Raw genomic sequence first — 23991 nt, forward strand, 5'->3', positions numbered from 1 at the left:
CACACCTTGAGGCTGTTTCCTCATCCTGTCCCTTGTTCCCTGGCAGCAGAGCCTGACCCCTTTCAGCTCCACCTTCCTGTCAGGGACTTGTGGAGAGCAATAAACTCAATTTGACATTTTCAAAGGAGAAAAATCAACGTTTTAACTTCACTCCTTCCATCAGAGATCCTAAATACCTGGGGTACCTGATCCACACAGGGAATCCTGATCCAGCAAAAGCCAAACCGTGCTCTTGCTCTTTCCAGGTTCAGAGCCTCAGTGAAACTCTGCAGAGCACCAACCTCCAAATGTCGCGGCTGAAATCCGACCTGCAGCTGACGCAGCAGGAGAAGGAAAGTCTGAAACAAGAGGTGATGGCCCTGCACAAACAGCTGCAGAGCACCAGTGAAAAGGTAAAGGCTTCAGGCATCTCAGGGGGTAGCTGGAATTAGTGGATAGTGGATATAATGTGGTTTTAAGCTGTTTTTTAAAAATTGTAAAAAGTGTTGAACGTGGACAGGCAATGATCAGTCCCCCTCTCCCGAGTCTCCATTCTTCCCTAAAAGAAACCTTTTGCCAATAAAACCCCCCCAAATCTGTGGACAATGCATTAATTTACACCTATTAACTATAAAAATTAAACCAGTCATTGGCAGAGGAGGTAATTTTCAGTGCAACTTGGGTTTGAAAGGTAGAGAATCACACCAACCTCTCAGCTAATGAGGATTTGTAACTGAAGGAGGTTGTAGACAGCAGTCCTGGGATTGCTGTTATGAATTCAGTCACTAATTTGGCTTGTTTGCCATGTAATTAAGGAATATTTAATGTCCACATGGAAAAGAGACTCTCTCAGAATTGTACAACAGGAGCTAAATTACAGCTATTAGTGCATAATATAGAATACTGAGTTCTGTTTGGCTCTAAGGAGAGCACAAATTGCCTTTTTTGTGTTGCTGAACTCTGTGCACTCCTTGTGCACACAGCTATTATCCATGGTTTTAGTAGAGGGAAGCACTTGGGATTTGCACATTGGATTTCTTAGGGGAAAACAGTGAGTGGGGCTGGGAGGGAGATGGGAATGCTGCAGCTTTGGAGCCTGCACTTACTGAAAATCCACCTAAACCCCACCTGAATAGAGCAAATGTCTGCTTCTTTGTTGAAGGCCTAACCCTGCAATTCTGTCTGTCTTAAGAACCTGGTTCTGGAAGTGGCTGTGCCTCCCTCAGGGCTGCAGGAGCAGCAGGGGCCCATCCCCTGGGATGAGCAGGAGCAGAGGCTGCTCAGGCAGGACAACGAGAGGCTGCAGAGGGAAGTGCAGAGCACAAAAACAGACCTGGCTCACTCCAGGGAAAAGGTAACCTGGGCAAGCTGGGAGATCACAGCAGGGCTGGGCTGGGGGATCTGCAGGGCACTCGGGCCCCTTTGCATAGATCACAATCCAAGCAGGGATTGAACATCTGAGACTCCACAACGCTCTCAGGATATTTCTCTTCTTTAAAGGACAATCCTGGTAGCCTTTGTCCAAGATTTCAGTCCAACTTCAAGTTACCAAAAAAATTCTTAATATTCCTAACGTTCTTCTTGTGGAATTTCTCCAGAGAATGAGACTCCACAACACTGTCAGGATATTTCTCTTCTTTAAAAGATAATCCTGGTAATTCTTGTCCAATCCTGGTAATTCTCTGGAGGTCACTCAGACCCTTTTGCATAGATCACAATCCAAGCAGGGTTTGAATATCTGAGACTCCACAACACTGTCAGGATATTTCTCTTCTTTAAAAGACAATCCTGGTAGCCTTTGTCAAAGATTTCAGTCCAACTTCAAGTTGACAAAAAGATTCTTAATATTCCTAACATTCTTCTTGTGCAATTTCTTGGCTTGCAGTATCAAGTGGATTATGGGGAGGGCAAAGGGAAAGAAGGCCAAGATGTCAGAAATATCCCAGAGTTGCCCAGAGAAGCTGTGGCTGCTCCTTTATCCCTGGAAATGCCCAAGGCCAGCTTGGACAGGACTTGGAGCAGCCTGGGATAATGGGAGGTGTCCCTGCCAAGGCAGGGGTGGGATGGGTTGGGATTTAAGGTCCTTTTCCACCCAAACCACCCTGAGATTCTGTGAGCCCAAAATCAGCTGGTATTTTAAATAAAGTGGAACTATCTGGAACATCTTTTGCCATTTGTTCATCTCCCATCTCCTCAGATCCGACAGCTGGAATCCACAATCCTCTCCCTAAAGCACCAAAAGCATCAAAGCCAGGCAGGGATTGTCAAAGCCATGGAGCAGGAGAAGCTGAGCCTGAAGAGGGAGTGTGAGCAGCTTCAGAAGGAGCTGTCATCTGCAAACAGGAAGGTGAGGTTTGGGTGCTAAACACACAAATCAGTCAATTCCACCTCTCAGAAGCTCAAGGGGTTTTTGAAATACCCCTTGAAACAGAAAGCTGTATCTGAAGTGTTGAACATGGGCAGGCAGTGATCAGTCCCTCCCTTGAGTCTCCATTCTTCCCTAGAATAAACTGTCTGCCAACAAAACCCCCAAATCTGTGGGCAATGCATTAATTTGCACCTATCAACTATAAAAGTTAAACCAGACATGGACAGAGGAGCTCATTTTCAGTGTAGCTTGGGTTTGAAAGGTACAGAATTACACCAGGCTCTCAGCTAAGGTAACTTTCTTCTGCTGCTGTGGATTTTGTGCTCTTTGCCTCTCACAAATCTGTGTCTGAAGGAGCTGACAGGGCTCTGCATCTGCTGTGAGACAGCTCCTGCAGCAAAGCACTTTTCAAATATTCCTGATTTTTAGACTTGAGTTGTCTTGGTATTCAGTGGTTCATGATGAGGGGGAAAAAAACAGATAAAAGGAGAAATTGCTGCTTTTCTAAGGAAACTTTTTGTCTCTGATAGATCAGTCAGATGAATTCTCTTGAACGTGAACTGGAGAGCAGCTCAGAAAATGAAGGGCTGAGAAAAAAGCAAGTCAAGCTGGATGATCAGTTAATGGAGGTACTTCTCAATCAGTGTTGACTGTGGGCCTTTATCACTGTTTTATTGAATTTATTTTCTTTTAAAACAACTTACGGATGTGCAGCAACAGAGGAAAGTAATTGAATCTAGAAGAATGAACCTCTCCTCTTTCATGACCGAGTTGTGTGGCAAACATCCTGCTCTCTGAAGCATGTTTTGTTTAGTCATAATTCACATATGGCTTCAGATGGAAAATCAAACAGCAAAGAAATTTGTTTCTGTCCTTGAGGCAAGGCTGACACTTCCCTCTTTCTTCCTAAAACATGTCACCTCAAATTTCCTATCTAATATTTGTGCGATGCTGCTCTTAATGTAGAAACCTGTTCTTATTTCCTCTGTGAATAATTTGCTGAATTTAAGCTTAATATTATCTAAATAGTGAAAAAAATAGCAATTTACACAGTTTACTCTTAATTTAAAGGCACAAGTGAAAACTTTGGTGGAGATTCTTCCCAAAGCTGCTGTAAAAGTTCTGCTGGAGATGGATCATCGAAATTTAGGAGTTCTTGTTTATAGGAATGGGCAATTTAATTGTGTTTAGTGCATCCCATAAGGTCAGCCCAGACCTCCAAGCTCTCTCTCAGTAGTCTTGCCTAAATTTGATGTCCTGGATTTGAGTTTAAAACATAATATTAAAAAAAAACCCTACAATTTTGACTTGTTCCATAAGTCAAAGCATCTTTTAGATGAGGCTTCTATAACACTTTATAGATGGCTTCATTTTCCACCAAATGGGAGCCATTAGGCTGAAAATCCTATGTAATTAGTAATAAAACTATAAAAAACCTAATTAGGAAAGATGAGATTTTGACAAGTTAATGAAAAGACTGTTTCTATTCCCTGTGAATTTATTTACATAGTCTTAATTAAGCTTTGGGAAAATGCCAAACACTCAAACCCATAAACACCCAGCCTGGGATTGCCTTTTCTCCTGAAATGTGAATTTCAACCATGCAGGATTTTGTTCTTCCTGGTAACCTTTTCCCAGCAGGTGTGTGCAGCATTCACTCAGTGATTTGTGGTTTCTAACTCTCTCTTTTGTGCCTGTTCTCCTTTTGTCCATGGCTAACCTGGCTAGAACTCAGTGGTTGGAGCTAGCAGAGAAGGGGGCAGCTCTCTCTCTGAAATAGTGTGTGAAGGTAGAGCAATCATTTTTCATGTACCCTCATAGCATGGAAAAACTCATTTTTTTAAATTCATTTTAATGAATTCATTTTTTTAATGAATTTTTTTTTTGTCTTTTTATTCCGTGCATCTCTTAAGTAAAGAAGCCACTATTCATTTCAATGTCAATTTTGGAACAGGTTCTTTGTGGTTTGTGCTGTACCCTCAGGAGCTGTGTGTTCCTGAGGGGTTGCCATGAAAATGGAGAGAAATCACCCCAAAATTCCCAATTCTTTGGGAATTTCAAGAAGATAAAGAATATAAAAGAATAAAAGAAAATAAATAGAAAAGAAAATAATAAAAGAATTAAAATTGGAAGTGGGAGAATGAAAAGTGGCTTCCTGCTCCCCCATTGCCTGTGAGGCTTGAAGGTGTTTGCATATTTACTCCTGCACGAGACTGCCCAACGTTTCCTGAAATTAATTAATTTCTCATCATTAATTCTCATCTGATGGTTTAGCAAGCTCATGATGGTTCCATTTTCTTCCACAGATGAATCCAGCAGGGCTATATTGTTCCCATTGTTGTTTCATTAGTAATTATTTTTAAGATGCTGTTAGCACTAATTGACTGTTTCCTCATTAGTTACTTGTGTGCTTCACAACATGACAGGAATCCTGAAAGAAATCCCACCAAAAGCTCATTATTTTCACTGTTTATATTGTCAGGGAAAGAACAGCTCCTTTACAGACAAAAAGAACCCCTAAATAGCTTTAAAAAGCACAAATAGTTTTATTTTCAAGCATTTATAAACCTATGTTCTGTTTACCTGGACCAGCAGAGATAGGGATGGTAACAGGGCCAGAAGAGCTGCAGCATTGTGAAAAATATTTACAGTTAGAGATGAAGTCAGTAACTGAAATATTATCAAAATTGATAATTTTGTCAGTTGTGAAAGGGAATTAAAATCAGCTGTGAAAGGAAAGCTAAAATCACCTAGATAATCTTATACACCTTTTCCTAAGGGAACAGAGAAATGGTTTTAAGGTAACAGGACCTTTATGGTCCTGGTTTTTTCTTTCTTTATGGGAAGAAATTATTAGTTCTACACAAATTCCAGCTGCAAAAGAGTTTGTTTCAACCAGGGATTTTTACTGTCCACTTCTGGCCCTTTTTAGTTATAATTAACTCTTCCAGCTGTGAGTTACTTACCTGGGTTTTGCTTTAGTCTGGAAAAATTCTAAATTATTCCATGTGACTGGCTTAGGTCTTAGTATCTCCACAGTTAGGAGTGAATATTAGGAAATATCTGTAGGGTGTTATATACTGAATTTTGAGGGTTAGGGTTATAATCAGCACAACTTCAGCCTTCCCCTTGAAATGGGAAATTACTGCTACTTAAAGCTCCCCAACTAAACTTTGATAAGAATTCATCCGAAATTCAGTGATTTTATAATTCAGGCCTGAAATGATGAATCAAAGCCCAGCTTCCTTTGTGTGAAATTCCATCTTTTGTCACCTCTATCACCAAGTCCAGCCTTGTTTCCCTTGCACATAAAAAAATCTGGGAGCTGCTCCTGGGTAGCCCTGGCAGAGGGAGCCGGTGCTGATTTTGGGATTTGGGGTTTTCAGGTGCTCCTTGGGGAGCTCTGGCAGAGAGAGCAGGTGCTGATTTTGGGGTTTTCAGGTACTCCTGGGTAGCCCTTGCAGAGGGAGCTGGTGCTGATTTTGGGATTTTGGGTTTTGCAGAAGCTCCTGGAGTAGGTGCTGATTTTGGGGTTTTGCAGATGCTCCTGGAGCAGAGGGAGCAGGTGCTGATGTTGGGATTTTGGGGTTTTCTAGATGCTTTTGGGGCACCCCTGGCAGAGGGAACAGGTGCTGATTTCGGGATTTGGGGTTTTGCAGATGTTCCTGGGTAGCCCTGGCAGAGGGAGCTGGTGCTGATTTTGGGATTTTGGGTTTTCCAGATGCTCTGGAGCAGCCCTGGCAGAGGGAGCAGGTGCTGATTTTGGGATTTTGGGGTTTGCAGAAGCTCCTGGAGTAGGTGCTGATGTTGGGATTTTGGGGTTTTGCAGATGCTCCTGGAGCAGAGGGGGCAGATGCTGATTTGGGGTTTTTCAGGTGCTCCTGGGTAGCTCTGGCAGAGGGAGCAGATGCTGATGTTGGGGTTTTCCAGATGCTTTTGGGGCACCCCTGGCAGAGGGATCAGGTGCTGATGTTGGGATTTGGGGTTTTGCAGATGCTTTTGGGGCAGCCCTGGCAGAGGGAATAAGTGCTGATTTTGGGGTTTTGCAGATCTCCTGGCACAGAGGGAGCAGGTGCTGATGTTGGGATTTTGGGGTTTTGCAGATCTCCTGGCACAGAGGGAGCAGGTGCTGATGTTGGGATTTGGGGTTTTTCAGGAGCTCCTGGAGCAGAGGGAGCAGGTGCTGATGTTGGGATTTGGGGTTTTACAGAAGCTCTGGAGCAGGTGCTGATTTTGGGATTTTGGGGTTTTGCAGATGCTCCTGGAGTAGGTGCTGATGTTGGATTTTGGGGTTTTGCAGAAGCTCTGGAGCAGGTGCTGATGTTGGGATTTTTGGGGTTTTGCAGATGCTCTGGAGCAGAGGGATCAGGTGCTGATGTTGGGATTTGGGGTTTTGCAGAAGCTCTGGATCAGGTGCTGATGTTGGGATTTGGGGGTTTTGCAGATGCTCTGGAGCAGGTGCTGATGTTGGATTTGGGGTTTTGCAGAAGCTCTGGAGCAGGTGCTGATGTTGGATTTTGGGGTTTTGCAGAAGCTCTGGAGCAGGTGCTGATGTTGGGATTTTGGGGTTTTGCAGAAGCTCTGGAGCAGGTGCTGATGTTGGATTTTGGGGTTTTGCAGATGCTCCAGGCCAGGGGGATGCATAGCCAGAGCTCCCAGCAGCAAGGCTGTGCCACGGTGCCCAGGGAACAATTCCTGCAGCTCCAGCAGCAGCTGCTGCAGGCGGAGAGGAGGAGTCAGCACCTCCAGGAAGAGCTCCAGAGCAGACCCTCGGCGACAAACATGCAGCAGGTAAGGCCCTCTCGCCTTGAAAGTGAAAATTTTAAAGGCTTTGGTTTGGTTGTCTTGGGGTTTTTTGGTTTTGTTTTTGTTTTTATTCTGGTGAGATCCGTTCTCTGTTTATGCCAGTTCAAAAGTGAAATTTCATGGCAGCAAGGATGTGTGTAAAATGCTGGTTGGTGTGGTCAGCACGAGCCAGAGCTTTGTTCTCAAGTCCTCTTTATTTTTTTTGAGATCAAACCCCTCCCATCCACACTTAAGTGGCTTTTCTCCTTCTGCTCCATCTGCAGTAAGTGTTTATAGAGGCTTTTTTCTTGTTGTTTCTTTACCTAATGACCCTGTCTAGAGCTATTCTTTTTAAAATACACCACACCAAATATTGCACAGGCATCCATCACATAAAATCCTAATTTGGGCTGCTGCTGTCACACGGAATTGTGTCAATTGTAGCAGAGCAGAACACAAATTAATCCTTTTTTTCTAAGGTTTTTTCTAATCCTTTTTCTTCCTGATTTGGCCACGAGACAAGACACAGTTACTGTTGTACAGAAACTTCAACATTTCTGAGGGAAAACCAATTCCAAGGAAGATTAATTCATCCACTCACTTTTAGTGTTAATTTTTTACCTTGTAAAACTGAATTCTAGGCAATAAAAAGCTTTACATCTGCCATATAAAAATTTCCAAATGATCTTTTTCTTCAAACTAATTGGATCTCTAAATGTCTCAAACTTTGGCTCAGGCCAAATAATGTCTTAAAATAATATTCCAACTTTACCTTGTGAGAAAAGATAAGGTAAAGTTTAAGTAAACTAAATTTATATTTAGTATTTTACCTAGTTTAGATTAGATATTTATTTAGTTTTACACTTAAATAAATAAATTAGATTAAATACTATTAGTTATGTATTCATCTGGTAGTAGGAAAAAAGGACCCCTCTTATATTTTAAATTTGGATTGCAGTTTAATAATAATAATAATAATAATAATAATAATAATAATAATAATAATAATAATAATAATACCACCAAGACTTTGAAGCTCAAAAATCTCTGAATGTGGGAATAGGTATTCCAGAAAAAAAGGGTATTATGGAGAGAGTATAGGCAGAGTAACCAGTTTTTAAAGTATCCAAAACTTGGAGTAAAATTTTTTTTTGAGAAAGGTATAAAATCAAAATGTTTTATTAAAAAAATAAAAGCCAATCATTTCAGGTTAAGCAGAAATAAATTGATTATAAGGTTCCTTTTCAGAAGTGCATCACCACAGGCTGATGTAGTTGTTCCCATACCATGGGGAGCAAAATGTGCAGTTTAATTTAAAAATCAATCAAAGCCATATTGCAGCAGTGGCAAATGGAGTGTGCTGGGATTGCATTAGGAGTGATGAGTTTGTAATTTAGATTTTGGAACAATCTGCAAACGAGTCACGTCCTGGAACTTGCAATTCTAGAGAGGAATTGCTCCTGCATTTCCTGGAAAAGCTTTGGGAATTTAAAAATACTTAGAGAGGCTTTAAAAATATGTGCTGTCAATGCACTAACACACTTAATCCTTTTAATTTTTTCCTTAAAATGAGTGCATATTCTGCTTTCTAACACCCTTTTTTTTTACTACATAACTTTGCAAATCATTATTAAAAACCTGCACTTACAAACAAAGCCAGATTTATTTGTCTCCACTTTACGAGCACCTCCTGCTTGAGTCTCTGTTGATTTTTCCTTGCCATCCTGATTTTTAGGGTTTAACATTGAGTTGAGCTCATGTCCCTTTTGATGTCCCCTTTAGCACCCTGAAAACTTCCATGCTAATCCCTCTCCATCATCCTCTCACCAGTGAGTACAAGGTCAGGCTGTCTCCATGTGTAAAATAAATAATTCAGTTTTGCTGCTTTGCTTTTTGCAGCTTTTTAGCTCCTGTCTAATGAGGCATCCAAAGTTTCCCCCCCTTATTTTTTTTTTTTTTTTTGTTTTAATGGAATTATTTTGTGTTTATCCTGCTTTGCAGTTTTCATTGCTTTTTGATCCTGGTTGTCTGTGGTTTTTTCATTCATTTTACGGTCAGGCCTGAGTTATTCTCACCCAAAGGCTGCTGTTCCATATTGAAATTTCACTAAAATAAATAAAAACTATAACTCCTGAGCTGTTTGTACTGTGTTAACCTGCCTGGACTCTTCTGAATCTCCAGTGATTGTTTCTGCTGTGTCCAGTGCTGTGATTACCTCATATCCCTTTCTCAATAACTAAATTTGGGAGCCTGGTAATTACCCAATATTTCCCAAAGCTTGCTTAGCACTGATTAATATTTGAGTTGCTCAGTTCCCCCTTTGTACAGCTCTTTATTTCAAATTTCATGGCACCTCTGACCAGCTGCTTGTTCACTCTGAGGGAAAAACAACAAGGTTTGAGATAGAAATGCAAAGTTTTCAAAGGAGGGCCAGTTTGGCTACGTTTTTCCCAAATGCTTGGCAATCTGAGATTTTATATATAATTTTTTTAATATATATATTATATTTATATATAAATATTTGGCTACATTTTCCCCAAATGCTTGGCAATCTGAGATTTTATATATATATTTTTTAATATATTTTATATGTGTATGTATATATAATATTTATATATAATGTTTGGCTGTATTTTTCCCAAATTTTTGTCAATCTGTGAGATTATATTTATATATATATATAAAATATATATATTTAAATATATATCTATTATATTTATATATAATTGGCTACATTTTTCCCAAACGCTTGGCAGTCTGTGAGGTACTTTATATATATATATATATATATATATATATATATATATAAAATATATTTATATGTAAGGTTTGACTACATTTTCCCCAAACACTTGGCAATCTGTCAGGTTTTATATATATATTTTAAATATCTATATTAAATTGATATATAATGTTTGGATACAATTTTCCCAAACGCTTGGCAATCTGTATGGATATATTTTAAATATCTATATATTACAATATCTATATATTTACATATCTATATATTATATAAATATATAATGTCTGGATACATTTTTCCTGAAAGCTTGGCAATCTGTGAGGTTTTTTTTTATATATATAGATATATATAGATAAAATATATATATATCTATATCGATATATGTAATATTTATATATAATATCTGGATACATTTTTCCTAAAAGCTTGGCAATCTGTGAGGTATTTTTTATATATATATAGATATAGATATATATAGATATATATAGATAAAATATATATATATCTATATAGATATATAGATATATATATAGATATAGATAAAATATATATATATATATATGTAATATTTATATATAATATCTGGATACATTTTTCCCAAAAGCTTGGCAATCTGTGAGGTATTTTTATATATATAGAGATATATATAGAGAGATATATATATATAGATATAAATATTACATATATTGATATATATATATTTTTTTTTATATAATGTCTGGATACATTTTTCCCAAAAGCTTGGCAATCTGTGAGGTATTTTTTATATATATATAGATATATATAGATATAGATAAAAAAAAAAATATATATATATCAATATATGTAATATTTATATATAATGTCTGGATACATTTTTCCCAAAAGCTTGGCAATCTGTGAGGTATTTTTTATATATATATAGATATATATATAGATAATATATAGATATAGATATATAGATATATATATATATGTAATATTTATATATAATGTCTGGATACATTTTTCCCAAAAGCTTGGCAATCTGTGAGGTATTTTTTATATATATATAGATATATATAGATATATATAGATATAGATAAAAAAAAAATATATATATATCAATATATGTAATATTTATATATAATGTCTGGATACATTTTTCCCAAAAGCTTGGCAATCTGTGAGGTATTTTTTATATATATAGAGATATATATATATATATATATAGAGATAATATATATATAGATTATATATATAAATATATCAATATATGTAATATTTATATATAATGTCTGGATACATTTTTCCCAAAAGCTTGGCAATCTGTGAGTTTTTATATATATTATATGAGATTTTCATGCTATAAATGAGATTTTTCGAGAGGGAGAGAGGAGGATTTCCTCTGAAAAGCTTTGCTACCTCAGTCACTGCCAGTGATCTTTTAAAAACCATGGATGAGAGTCCTTAGATGTAGGAAGCACCCCCTCCATGTCCCAGCTGTGTGGTGCTAATATCCATATTTACAGCTATAAAATATAAAATACCCTGCATGTTTTTTCTCTTTGTGTGTGTATTTTTTTCTTTTGTCCTGTGTTGCTTGCTTTGCTTGTTGTGCTGATTGTTTTTGGCTGGAAGTGTTGATGTTTTGAAGCAGAACGTGGATCTCAGGGTGAAGTTTGCCCCTTCCCTTCTTTCCCCAGGCCCTGCTACCGGAGCAGCGCGCAGTGCATGCAGATTCCTACCGCAGGATTGGGCACCTCTGAACCCCTGGCTGCTTCTGATCCCCTTCCCTTGCCATGATAGACACAAATCACAGAACTGGCATAAGCTGAGAACCTTGAGGATCAAATGCCTTTGGTTTTTCCCTTTTTTTTTTCCACTTTTTTTCCTTTTTTCTCCTTTTTTTTCCTTTTCTTTCCTTTTTTTTTTCCTTTTTTTTTCCTTTTTTTCCTTTGTTTTCCTTTTTCTTTCCTTTTTTTTTTCCTTTTTTTTTCCTTTTTTTTTCCTTTTTTTTCATTTTTTTCCTTTTTTTTTCCTTTTTATTCCTTTTTTCTTTTTTCTTTTTTTTTCCTTTTTATTTCCTTTTATTTCCTTTTTTCCTTTTTTCTTTTATTTCCTTTTTTCCTTCATTTTTTCCCTTTTTTCCTTCATTTTTTCCCCTTTTTCCCCTTTTTCCCCCTTTTTCCCCCTTTTTCCCCCTTTTTCCCCCTTTTTCCCCCTTTTTCCCCCTTTTTCCCCCTTTTTCCCCCTTTTTCCCCCTTTTTCCCCCTTTTTCCCCCTTTTTCCCCCTTTTCCCCCTTTTTCCTTTTTTCCTCTTCTTTTTCCTTTTTTTTTATTTTTTCCTTTTTTTTTCTTTTATTCCTCTTTTTTCTTTTATTCCTCTTTTTTCTTTATTCCTCTTTTTTCTTTATTCCTCTTTTTTCTTTATTCCTCTTTTTTCTTTATTCCTCTTTTTTCTTTATTCCTCTTTTTTCTTTATTCCTCTTTTTTCTTTATTCCTCTTTGTTTCCTTTTTTCCTTTTTTCCTTTATTTTCCTTTTTTCCTTCATTTTTTTCCTTTTTTCCTCCTTTTTCCTTTTTTTCCCCTTCTTTTCCTTTTTTCCTTTTTTTCCTTCATTTTTTTCCTTTTTTCCCTTCATTTTTTCCCTTCATTTTTTCCCCTCTTTTTTTTCCTTCATTTTTTTCCCGTTTCCTTTTTTCTTTTTTGTTTCCTTTTTTTTTGTTTCCTTTTTTCTTTTTTGTTTCCTTTTTTCTTTTTTGTTTCCTTTTTTTCTCTCAAAAAACCAGCAAAAAAAAAAAAAGTCTCCGCAGTGTTATTTTCTTATTTATTTGTCTAGAAGCTATTTTGTGAAAGCTCAGAAGCTTCCAGAAGCTTTTTAAAATGTGTTGCAAACGGGTTTTATTTATGTTATTTAAAATGTGCAGTTGTTCAGTATGGGAAAGAGCCTATTTTTCTCAAATGGAACTAATTTTATATGAGAGTTGAAGAAAACCTGGGGTATTTATACTGCATTTTTGTATAAGATGTATAAACTTTTTAACAGGGAAAGATGACTTTTTTTGATGTAAATGAAAAATAAAATCTTTTTTTAACCATAATGTCTCTTGTCTTCATGGAAGTCATTAATTTCTACTTAAGAATGAACAAGTTTTAGGCAAAATATTTCTCTTTGATAATGAACATTGTTATATCTGGGAAATATTTGTGGTAGGGATGTATTAGAGTACAGAAACTCAGCTTTTCTTTAGCAGATGTACCTGAAAATTTAAGGAAATGAGGGATCTTCTACTGCTGTGGCCATAAAGTAAAAAAGGGAAAATTATTGGTTATTGGACAAAATGCTATCGTTTTTATTTTGTCTCAAACTAGGATTTTAATGAAATTTAATTAATTTATTAGGATTTAATTAATTTATTTAATCCTAATTTAATTAAATTAGGATTTTAATACTTTTAACAGTTCAGCAAAACACCTCTTTAAGGCCTGTGATTTTCCTAGTTGGAGCCATGAACCATTCCAGCTGTTTGCTTGTAAAGATCTTTTTTCTCCTATTTTTAATGACCTTAAAGCTGCTGCCTGAGCTGACTTCTGCCATTTAACATGAAATAATGTGAAGTGAGACTATTTAAGGCAAAAAAACAGGGATCACAGGTATTGAGACCTCTCTAATTCTTATTTTCCACATAATTACTCAGCCAGGGCTCCTGCAACCAGTGGAAAGTGGAATGGTGAATTCCAAGGTTTTGAATTCCAATCAAATTCCATTCATTCAGAAAAATATCCACTCCACCCCCACAGTAAAACTCTTTTTTCTATGTGACTCTAATGTAAGTTTTTTCATAAAAATAGATTATCACATTACCTCGTACACAGATTTGAATTTCTGATGCCACAGCGAATAAAATAAAATGTTGAGTGAGATTAAATCAGCCCCCCAGGGGGATCATTTTGTAGGGTTTTAGATGAGGAACTCCCTGCCTGACACAAATTTTAATTTGTCCTCCTCCACAAGTGGGGATGGGTTTGGGTTTGAAGGTGTTTTGGTTTGGGTTGGTGCTTTCTCAAACTTGGATCTCCTCAAATGACTGCCTGGAATTTGAATAACAAACCAGCATTAAAACCAAGTCTCAAATTTCCTGCAGTTGGTGTTCAAAGTTCCTAAATCCAAACAAGTTCTTCTGTAATTCCTGATGTTTCTTATTTATTTGGGAAAATTTCCCTCAGGTGTTCATGTAACATGCCACAGAATTATGATGCTTTTAGTTACCTTGCTGAAAAAAAAACAGTTTAGGGTTATGAAAACTAATCTAAAAAGATGTAAAAAATGAAGTTTGGAATCCCACTTCTTTTGGATATTACTCAAGTTCTTTTGTGATTACTGATGTTTCTTATTTATTTGGGAAAATTTCCCTCAGGTGTTCATGTAACATGCCACAGAATTATGATACTCGTAGTTACACTGTCACCTTGCTGAAGAAAAACCAGTTTAGGGTTATGAAAACTAACCTAAAAAGATGTAAAAAGTGAAGTTTGGAATCCTGTTTCTTTTGGATATTAGTCAAGTTCTTTTGTAATTCCTGATGTTTCTTATTTATTTGGGAAAATTTCTCTCAGGTGTTCATGTAACATGACACAGAACTATGATGCTTTTAGTTACACTGTCACCTTGCTGAAGAAAAAGAAGAAAAACCACTTTAGGGTTATGAAAACTAATCTAAAAAGATGTAAAAAGTGAAGTTTGGAATCCTGTTTCTTTTGAATATTAGTCAAGTTGTTTTGTAATTCCTGATGTTTCTTATTTATTTGGAAAAATTTCCCTCAGGTGTTCATGTAACATGACACAGAATTATGATGCTTTTAGTTACCTTGCTGAAGAAAAACCAGTTTAGGGTTATGAAAAAACTAATCTAAAAAAAAAGTAATCTAAAAAGATGTAAAAAAATGAAGTTTGGAATCCCACTTCTTTTGGATATTACTTGAGTTCTTTTGTAATTCCTGATGTTTCTTATTTATTTGGGAAAATTTCCCTCAAGTTCTTTTGTAATTCCTGATGTTTCTTATTTATTTGGGAAAATTTCTCTCAGGTGTTCGTGTAACATGCCACAGAATTATGATGCTTTTAGTTACCTTGCTGAAAAAAAAAACAGTTTAGGGTTATGAAAACTAATCTAAAAAGATGTAAAAAAATGAAGTTTGGAATCCTGTTTCTTTTGGATATTAGTCAAGTTCTTTTGTAATTCCTGATGTTTCTTATTTATTTGGGAAAATTTCTCTCAGGTGTTCCTGTAACATGCCACAGAATTATGATGCTTTTAGTTACACTGTCACCTTGTGAAGAAAAAGAAGAAAAACCACTTTAGGGTTATGAAAACTAACCTAAAAAGATGTAAAAAATGAAGTTTGGAATCCTGTTTCTTTTGGATATGACTCAGTTTTAAGGGGTCTCTGGCATGGGAGAGTTACCTTGTCACTATGACCTTATAACTTCATTTTATTTTTATTCTAAAACCATTAAATTGGCATTTTGTTTTCCACATTCATCAGAAATTTGGCAGCACCAAAGAACAAGAAAAGGGAATTATCCAGCTCTGTCACAAACAAGACAAAAGTTAGAATTTTATATCATTTTTCCTTGATTTGCTGATTTCAAATGTAACTTGCTTGAAAAACCAGTGGAATGCTGAGGGTGTCCTTTAAGTGTTGCCATAAATATTTTGCTTTAATTAAAGGTTTATTAATTTATTTGCTCTAAAGCAGACTGAAATGTGGATGGCCACCAATTTTTTTGAGCATGAAGTGGAAGAACAAAACAGACTGGTTAATGAGAAGTGATTTTTAACTGATTTTTCACATAAATGTTGCTTTCCAGGAGGGTCATGAGCAGCTCCTAAAAATGATGGAAGAGAGAATGATGGATGTGGAGCAGAAATTAAGGCTTGTGAAGAGGCTTCTCCAAGATAAAGTAAATCAGCTGAAAGAACAAGTAAGTGGTTTTGGATTTCCTCAAACCTTCCCCATTCCTTCTCTAAACCCCTAAGAGAGCAAAAGCTGCCAAGCTCTTGTTCAGAATAAAGTTAAAAGTGGTTTGATTTAATTTTATTCTGAGCTCAACTACAGCATATTTGTCCAAAATTCATAAAACTCTAAACTGGGGACTAAATCCACTCCTCAATTTCCTAAATCAAGAAACAAAAATCAAATTTCAGCTGAGGATGCGAACTGGAGAAGTTGCTTAGAAAAGGAGGAAAAAATAATTTCCTGAGGAGAAAATATTGATTTCTTTAAGGTCTCCTACCCTAAATCCATCCTTTGTTTGATGTGGTTTTGGGGTTTTTGGAAGGATCTCTGTGGGATCACTGGGCTTATGGATTCTTTTGTGCACTAAATTTATCCTTAGAGGACAAATGGTGTAAAGGAGAATTCACCTGACAAGATGGATTTGAATCTCTCTGCTACCAAAACAAAATCTTTCCAGTCTCAAAAATTTCTGAGCATCTCTAAAGACGCTGGGTTTTTAATGAGAGGAGTGGGATATTTGATATTATCAATTACTTTGATATTTGAATTATAATTGACACATTCACTTCCCCACCTCCTCTGGGGTTTTTCTTTGCCTTTTGCTGAGTGCCTGTGTCCCATTCCCACCCCAGCTTTCCAAGAACACCAAGGGTCACCAACCCCATCTCCTTAAAAAACCTTTCCAGTCTCAAAAATTTCTGAGCATCTCTGAAGACCCCGGGTTTTTAATGGAAGGAGTGGGATATTTGATATTATCAATTACTCTGATATTTGAGCTATAATTAACACATTCACTTCCCCACCTCCTCTGGGGTTTTTCTTTGCCTTTTGCTGAGTCCCTTGTCCCATTCCCACCCCAGCTTTCCAAGAACACCCAGGGGAACCAACCCCATCTCCTTAAAAAGCCTTTCCAGTCTCAAAACTTCCACAGCATCTCTGAAGACCCCGGGTTTTTAATGAGAGGAGTGGGATATTTGATATTATCAATTACTTTGATATTTGAGCTTTGATATTGAGCACATTCACTTCCCCACCTCCTTTGGGGTTTTTCTTTGCCCTTTGCTGAGTGCCTGTGTCCCATTCCCACCCCAGCTTTCCAAGAACACCAAGGGTCACCAACCCCATCTCCTTAAAAAGCCTTTCCAGTCTCAAAAATTTCTGAGCATCTCTGAAGACCCCAGGTTTTTAATGAGAGGAATGGGATATTTGATATTATCAATTATTTGATATTTGAGCTACAATTGACACATTCACTTCCCCACCTCCTTTGGGGTTTTTCTTTGCCTTTTGCTGAGTCCCTTGTCCCATTCCCACCCTGACTTTTGAAGAACACCAAGGGTCACCAACCCCATCTCCTTAAAAAATCTTTCCAGTCTCAAAAATTTCTGAGCATCTCTGAAGACCCTGGGTTTTTAATGAGAGGAGTGGGGTTTTACTTTGATATTTGAACTATAATTAACACATTCACTTCCCCGCCTCCTCTGGGGTTTTTCTTTGCCCTTTGGTGAGTGCCTGTGTCCCATTCCCACCCCAGCTTTCCAAGAACACCAAGGGTCACCAACCCCATCTCCTTAAAAAGCCTTTCCAGTCTCAAGAACTTCTGAGCATCTCTAAAGACCCCGGGTTTTTAATGAGAGGAGTGGGATATTCAATATTATCAATTAATTTGATATTTGAGCTACAATTGACACATTCACTTCCCCACCTCCTCTGGGGTTTTCCTTTGCCCTTTGCTGAGTGCCTTGTCCCATTCCCACCCCAGCTTTCCAAGAACACCAAGGGTCACCAACCCCATCTCCTTAAAAAGCCTTTGCAGTCTCAAAAATTTCTGAGCATCTCTGAAGACCCCAGGTTTTTAATGAGAGGAGTGGGGTTTTACTTTGATATTTGAATTATAATTAACACATTCACCACTTCCCCACCTCCTCTGGGGTTTTTCTTTGCCATTTGCTGAGTGCCTGTGTCCCATTCCCACCCCAGCTTTCCAAGAACACCAAGGGTCACCAACCCCATCTCCTTAAAAAGCCTTTGCAGTCTCAAAAATTTCTGAGCATCTCTGAAGACCCCAGGTTTTTAATGAGAGGAGTGGGGTTTTACTTTGATATTTGAATTATAATTAACACATTCACCACTTCCCCACCTCCTCTGGGGTTTTTCTTTGCCATTTGCTGAGTGCCTGTGTCCCATTCCCACCCCAGCTTTCCAAGAACACCAAGGGTCACCAACCCCATCTCCTTAAAAAGCCTTTGCAGTCTCAAAACTTCCACAGCATCTCTGAAGACCCCAGGTTTTTAATGAGAGGAGTGGGATATTTGATATTATCAATTACTTCGATATTTGAATTATAATTAACACATTCACTTCCCCACCTCCTTTGGGGTTTTTCTTTGCCCTTTGCTGAGTCCCTTGTCCCATTCCCACCCCAGCTTTCCAAGAACACCAAGGGTAACCAACCCCATCTCCTTAAAAAATCTTTCTAGTCTCAGAAATTTCTGAGCATCTCTGAAGACCCCAGGTTTTTAATGGGAGGAGTGGGATATTCAATATTATCAATTACTTTGATATTTGAGCTACAATTGACACATTCACTTCCCCACCTCCTCTGGGATTTTTCTTTGCCTTTTGCTGAGTGCCTGTGTCCCATTCCCACCCCAGCTTTCCAAGAACACCCAGGGGAACCAACCCCATCTCCTTAAAAAGCCTTTGCAGTCTCAAAAATTTCTGAGCATCTCTGAAGACCCCAGGTTTTTAATGAGAGGAGTGGGGTTTTACTTTGATATTTGAATTATAATTAACACATTCACCTACTTCCCCACCTCCTTTGGGGTTTTTCTTTGCCCTTTGCTGAGTGCCTGTGTCCCATTCCCACCCTGACTTTCAAAGAACACCAAGGGTCACCAACCCCATCTCCTTAAAAAGCCTTTCCAGTCTCAAAACTTCCACAGCATCTCTGAAGACGCTGGGTTTTTAATGGGAGGAGTGGGATATTTGATATTATAATTATTTGATATTTGAGCTATAATTGACACATTCACTTCCCCACCTCCTCTGGGGTTTTTCTTTGCCATTTGCTGAGTGCCTGTGTCCCATTGCCACCCCAGCTTTCCAAGAACACCAAGGGTAACCAACCCCATTTCCTTAAAAAGTCTTTCCAGTCTCAAGAATTTCTGAGCATCTCTAAAGACCCCAGGTTTTTAATGGAAGGAGTGGGATATTTGATATTATCAATTAATTTGATATTTGAGCTATAATTGACACATTCACTTCCCCACCTCCTCTGGGGTTTTTCTTTGCCTTTTGCTGAGTGCCTGTGTCCCATTCCCACCCAGCTTTCCAAGAACACCAAGGCAGATGCCATGGTCAAGGATCTCTACGTGGAGAACGCGCAGCTGCTGAAGGCTCTGGAGGTGACAGAGCAGAGGCAGAAAACTGCAGAGAGGAAAAATTATTTACTGGAAGAGAAAATTGCCAACCTCAACAGAATAGTGAAGAATTTGGCCTCCCCCTCCTTCAGCCCAGAGATCAGGTCATAGCAAAGCTGCTGTGTGTCCCAGCCCCTGCACTTTACTGAAATGGGAGTATTTCAGCTTCTCACTGCGCTGCCTTTTCTTACTGAATGAGTTTTAGTTACAAATGTCTCCCCACAGAGCACAGAGCTGATTCCCAAAATGGACACTACCAAAGGAGAATTTTGTTGGTTCCCAAACTGGGTTTCTGCTAAGTTTTGCCTAAAAATAATCATCACTATGTAAAAAACCCCAAGCTTGTATTTTTCTAGGTTAACCTACTTTGATGCCTTGACTTTCTTTTCAAATCCAAATTCTGAATTTCCTGTACTGGATCATCTAGATTGAAGCCAAGGCCTAAAGTAAACTCAGATTATTGAACTGAAAACTTAACAATATTTTCAGCTTTCTAAAATAGCTCCAAACCTAGAAATGCTGATGGGTCAGTCTTCAACACTGTCAGCAAAAATGTTATTGAAGGCAAGACTTTGCTGCCATGGGCTGTGTCCTGTGAACTGATTCTGGTTTCTCTAAAGCAATTATTCATTAGGCTTCTGGGTTGTTCTTCATGGCTGTTTCTCTGCAGAGCTCAGGAAAAAAAAAGAGGTTTATTTAAAATACAGAACTAGACTACTGCCTCCAACTAAGGGTGACAATATTTCATCTGAAGAAATTTCCCAACTAGCAAATAAAGACTATTATTCCCTTTTTTTAAAGCTGTGCTGCCAGACAACTCTGAATTGTAGAGGCCTTACTGGTTTTGTAGATGGAAATAAGTTAAACCAAGGAAGAGTCACGGAACAGAAGCAAAGATGGGAGCTTTGTTTATGTGATTTGTAAATTCAGTAAAGCAGTGCAGTGTATTTATTAAACTGCTGGCAGAAGAATGACGAGGGGCACTTGGATGATTTTGTCAGTGGGATCCTGTGTTGGAACCCTCGTGAGCATGGAGCTTTGCCAGGAATGCAGCATTTGCTCTGACCTGAGGAATCATTTGGAAAAGTCTTGTCTTTGGTGTTAATCCTGGTGCAGAGTCTGTCATTAGTTGTGCAGAAACACATTCAGTGTAATCATGAAGAACTCAGGGAGCATCAGCCTAAATCAGCTTCCTTCAGCTATAAAAGTGAGTATAAATGTCAGCAGAGGGAGGTAAACACCCCTGAGGGAAAGCAGGATAAAACAAATTGGATTTGGCTGAGTATTTCCTTGGTACTCCTTACCCAACTTGAAGAGGAGCATCAAGGTTTGGGATGAGTGGAGAAATGAACATTTTTGGGAGCACCTTCCAGACAGAGGGGTTTGCCAGAGGAGCAGCTGGGTAAGAGCCTGCCTGCTCAAGGGGGTGTGTGTTATCCTGCCCTGCCTCCCCAGAGCAGGCAGACACAATTAAACATTGTAAATCAAACTGGGGCCCTTCTGGAATACTTGAAACGGGACCTCTTGAAATGCAAGCGATTGGGAGGGGGAGGAAGAGGTGTTTTGTCTCAGAGATCACTGGCAAAGCTGATCATTGTGTCAGGAGCCAAAATTCCTCCAAAAACTGGGGTGAAAGTGCCTGCAAGCTGTGCAGGAGCAGATGGAAAATGAATTTTATTGCATACTGATGTGGCTGAGAGGATGTTCCTGTGCCTCTGGGGTTACTTATCAATTTTGGAGGGTTTGTGGACTGAACTAGACACAGGAAACACTCTAGTCACTAGAAAGTGACTTTTTCCTCCTCCTTTTCCTCCTCTATTGCTTTGTGCAGGCAACAAAGTGGAAATGGAAATAGAATCATGGAATAACATCATGTTGGAGTCCTCATAAATTATTTCACTGCTGTGCTCTTCTAATTGCATGTAGTGGAGTTTTCTCCGAGTCATCCCAAGTTCAAGGATTTACAGATTTTTCAGAGGCTGCAAAAATACTTTCACAAACTGGAAATGTCTTAAATTGATAGAAATCTGAGGGTTTGAAAAGCTGAAGTAGTGATTTCTTGGTGCTTTTATCACCAAGTGGTCTGAGTTACATGATAATAAATCTCTGCGTGGGTACCAGGGCTGTGTGTTGGCAAAGTGGGAACTGAGCACACCCTAAACCCATGCTCTGGAAATTAGCAAAATTCCAGGAAACAAAAGAAATTAGGTTCAGAACTGTATTTGGAAAAAAATATTAATATCTAGTACATTTTAAGACTACTTCATACCTTGACCTTGATTTACTTGTGTCTGTGACCAGAGTCTAAAAGGAAGGAATGAATATTTCACTTAAATTATTGTGCAATTACTTTCATGTTGCTCAATTTAAAGGCTGGACTATTTCACTAATTCTTCTAATCTCCTGGTAGTTACCAGGCTTTTATAAACCAAACACAGACATTGCTAGAGCACAGCACCAAAAAGGGAGAAGCAGAAATAGGGAAAAGGGACTTTTGGCTTTTCCCTTTCTCCCCTATCCTACTTTGCTCTACTTCTCTTTCACTAAACTTCAGAAAAAAAACAACTTAACTACAGGAGAGAGGAGGAGGAGGAGGAAAACGTCCTGTTGGTAAAAACTCCAATTTCACTGGAAGATTTGTGTGGATTAATTCTCAGAAGTGCCTTTTGCCTTCCTGTACTGTAGTGGCTGGGGTGCCACAGGACAATTCAGGACAATCCCTTCCCAAAAGGAGGGATCCCAGAGAAAGGCAGAGCTGCTTCCAGATGGGTGTCACATTGCTCCTGAATTCAGTGTGTCAGCTCACAAGAGAAGCAGCTGTTTTACAAAGTCCAGGCTACTGAAAATAAGCATAGAAACACATAATTTATTAAGCATTAGGGGTGTTTTGTGCATGAATGTGTCTCCTATGCAGAATAGGCAAAAAAACCAAAGTATTTAATGTTATTGTTGCAGTCAAAAATCACTGAACTTTTAGGCCTTGTTCCTACAACAGGTCCTGCCATGTCAGATATGAACTACTTCATCACCAGAAGGTGTTTTAAATGTTTTCAACTCTTACTTTATGAATCACTGTGAAAATAAAGGCACATAGACATTTCAGGTTGGGGGTTTTGGAAGGGGACAGACCCCAAGTTAAATAGAGGTGTACAAAATTCACGCAGCTGAAGTGCTGCTTGTCAGTTTAGAATGATTTAAAAGTCTACATTGGTGGGACATGCTCCAAGTGGTACTTTAAATGCAAGGAAAAATGGAGTTGTTTGAATTCTGCTTGGGGAAAGAAAAAGGATATTAACATTTTTTATTTTAGCCAGGTTATATGTTAGGTATAGCAGGGGGAACAGTCTGGATTGATCAAGAGTAAAATCCTTTTGTTTACTTCCAGCAAATGCCATCCCTGTCACTCAGGTTTTCCATCATTTACCTGTCTAATCTCTGTTCAGTGTCGTTTCATGACAAACAACTTGTGTATAAAGGAAAACAAATGTATATTATTTTTTTTCTATTGAGTTTGTTTTGTTCTGGTGTAATATATTGTCCTTAGAACATCATGTAAAGCTGAGAGATGAAGCAACTGATACATTATTTATAATGAGCATAAAAAATACATTAATGTACAATGCATACTTGTGTCTTTTGGTTTTTGTCCAACATGAAAATCATAGAGTAATTTGAGTTGGGAGGCACCTAAATCCCATCCAGTCCCACCCCTGCCATGGCAGGGACACCTTCCACCATCCCAGGCTGCTCCAAGCCCTGTCCAGCCTGGCCTGGGACACTTCCAGGGATCCAGGGGCAGCCACAGCTTCTCTTCCCATGGATGTTGTAAATACTTCAAGTAGTATCAAAGGCATACACAATAATGAAAGGGATGGTTTGACAGCTCTGAAAAAGTAGCTTCTTGCATTATTAAAGTATGAAATTGAAGCGTAAAAACCTGACAGGTAGTGAACACCCCTTGGCTTATGTTCATCTGAAGTTGCATCCCTACTCCTCACCTTTATATTGAAGTATTGAGGGGAAATATTGAGTGCTTGTTGCAAGCTTTTCACAGAATCAAGGGATGGGAAAAGATGGAGGGAAGCACAGTGGGTCCCTGCTCTATCCTCCATGGTCAAGCCCTGCTGTGTCCAGCCCTGGGCCTCTCATGACAAGAAACACTGAGGGGCTGGAGCATGTCCAGGGAAGGGAACAGAGCTGGGAAGGGTCTGGAGCCCCAGGAGAGGCTGAGGGAGCTGGGCAGGGGCTGCAGAATCCCTGAGGGAGCTGGGCAGGGGCTGCAGAATCCCTGAGGGAGCTGGGCAGGGGCTGCAGAATCCCTGAGGGAGCTGGGCAGGGGCTGCAGAATCCCTGAGGGAGCTGGGCAGGGGCTGCAGAATCCCTGAGGGAGCCGGGCAGGGGCTGCAGAATCCCTGAGGGAGCTGGGCAGGGTCTGCAGAATCCCTGAGGGAGCTGGGCAGGGGCTGCAGAATCCCTGAGTGAGCCGGGCAGGGGCTGGAGAATCCCTGAGGGAGCTGGGCAGGGGCTGCAGAATCCCTGAGGGAGCTGGGCAGGGGCTGCAGAATCCCTGAGGGAGCTGGGCAGGGGCTGCAGAATCCCTGAGGGAGCTGGGCAGGGGCTGCAGAATCCCTGAGGGAGCTGGGCAGGGGCTGCAGAATCCCTGAGGGAGCTGGGCAGGGGCTCAGCCTGGAGCAAAGGAGGCTCAGGGGGC

General features: G+C 39.0%; 1 protein-coding gene across 4 annotated transcripts in view; it reads left to right on the forward strand.

The window, feature by feature from the left end:
* NIN (ninein) overlaps positions 1-22904 on the forward strand; it is a 71620-nt gene extending 48716 nt beyond the window's left edge. For 2 of the 4 annotated variants that reach the window (XM_077180880.1, XM_077180883.1), the window contains 7 exons: positions 246-392; positions 1172-1333; positions 2177-2326; positions 2878-2976; positions 6968-7138; positions 15710-15823; positions 19188-22904. In XM_077180880.1, coding sequence (XP_077036995.1) covers positions 246-392; positions 1172-1333; positions 2177-2326; positions 2878-2976; positions 6968-7138; positions 15710-15823; positions 19188-19391 — 1047 coding nt within the window. In that variant the 3' untranslated portion in view covers positions 19392-22904. Of the gene's footprint in view, positions 1-245; positions 393-1141; positions 1334-2176; positions 2327-2877; positions 2977-4075; positions 4137-6967; positions 7139-15709; positions 15824-19187 lie in introns of those variants that run through there. The other 2 variants (XM_077180881.1, XM_077180882.1) reach the window with 2 other exon arrangements.
* The last annotated feature ends 1087 nt before the right edge of the window (positions 22905-23991 follow it).

This window comes from Agelaius phoeniceus, chromosome 6, assembly GCF_051311805.1.
Source record: "Agelaius phoeniceus isolate bAgePho1 chromosome 6, bAgePho1.hap1, whole genome shotgun sequence".
NCBI lineage: Eukaryota > Metazoa > Chordata > Aves > Passeriformes > Icteridae > Agelaius > Agelaius phoeniceus.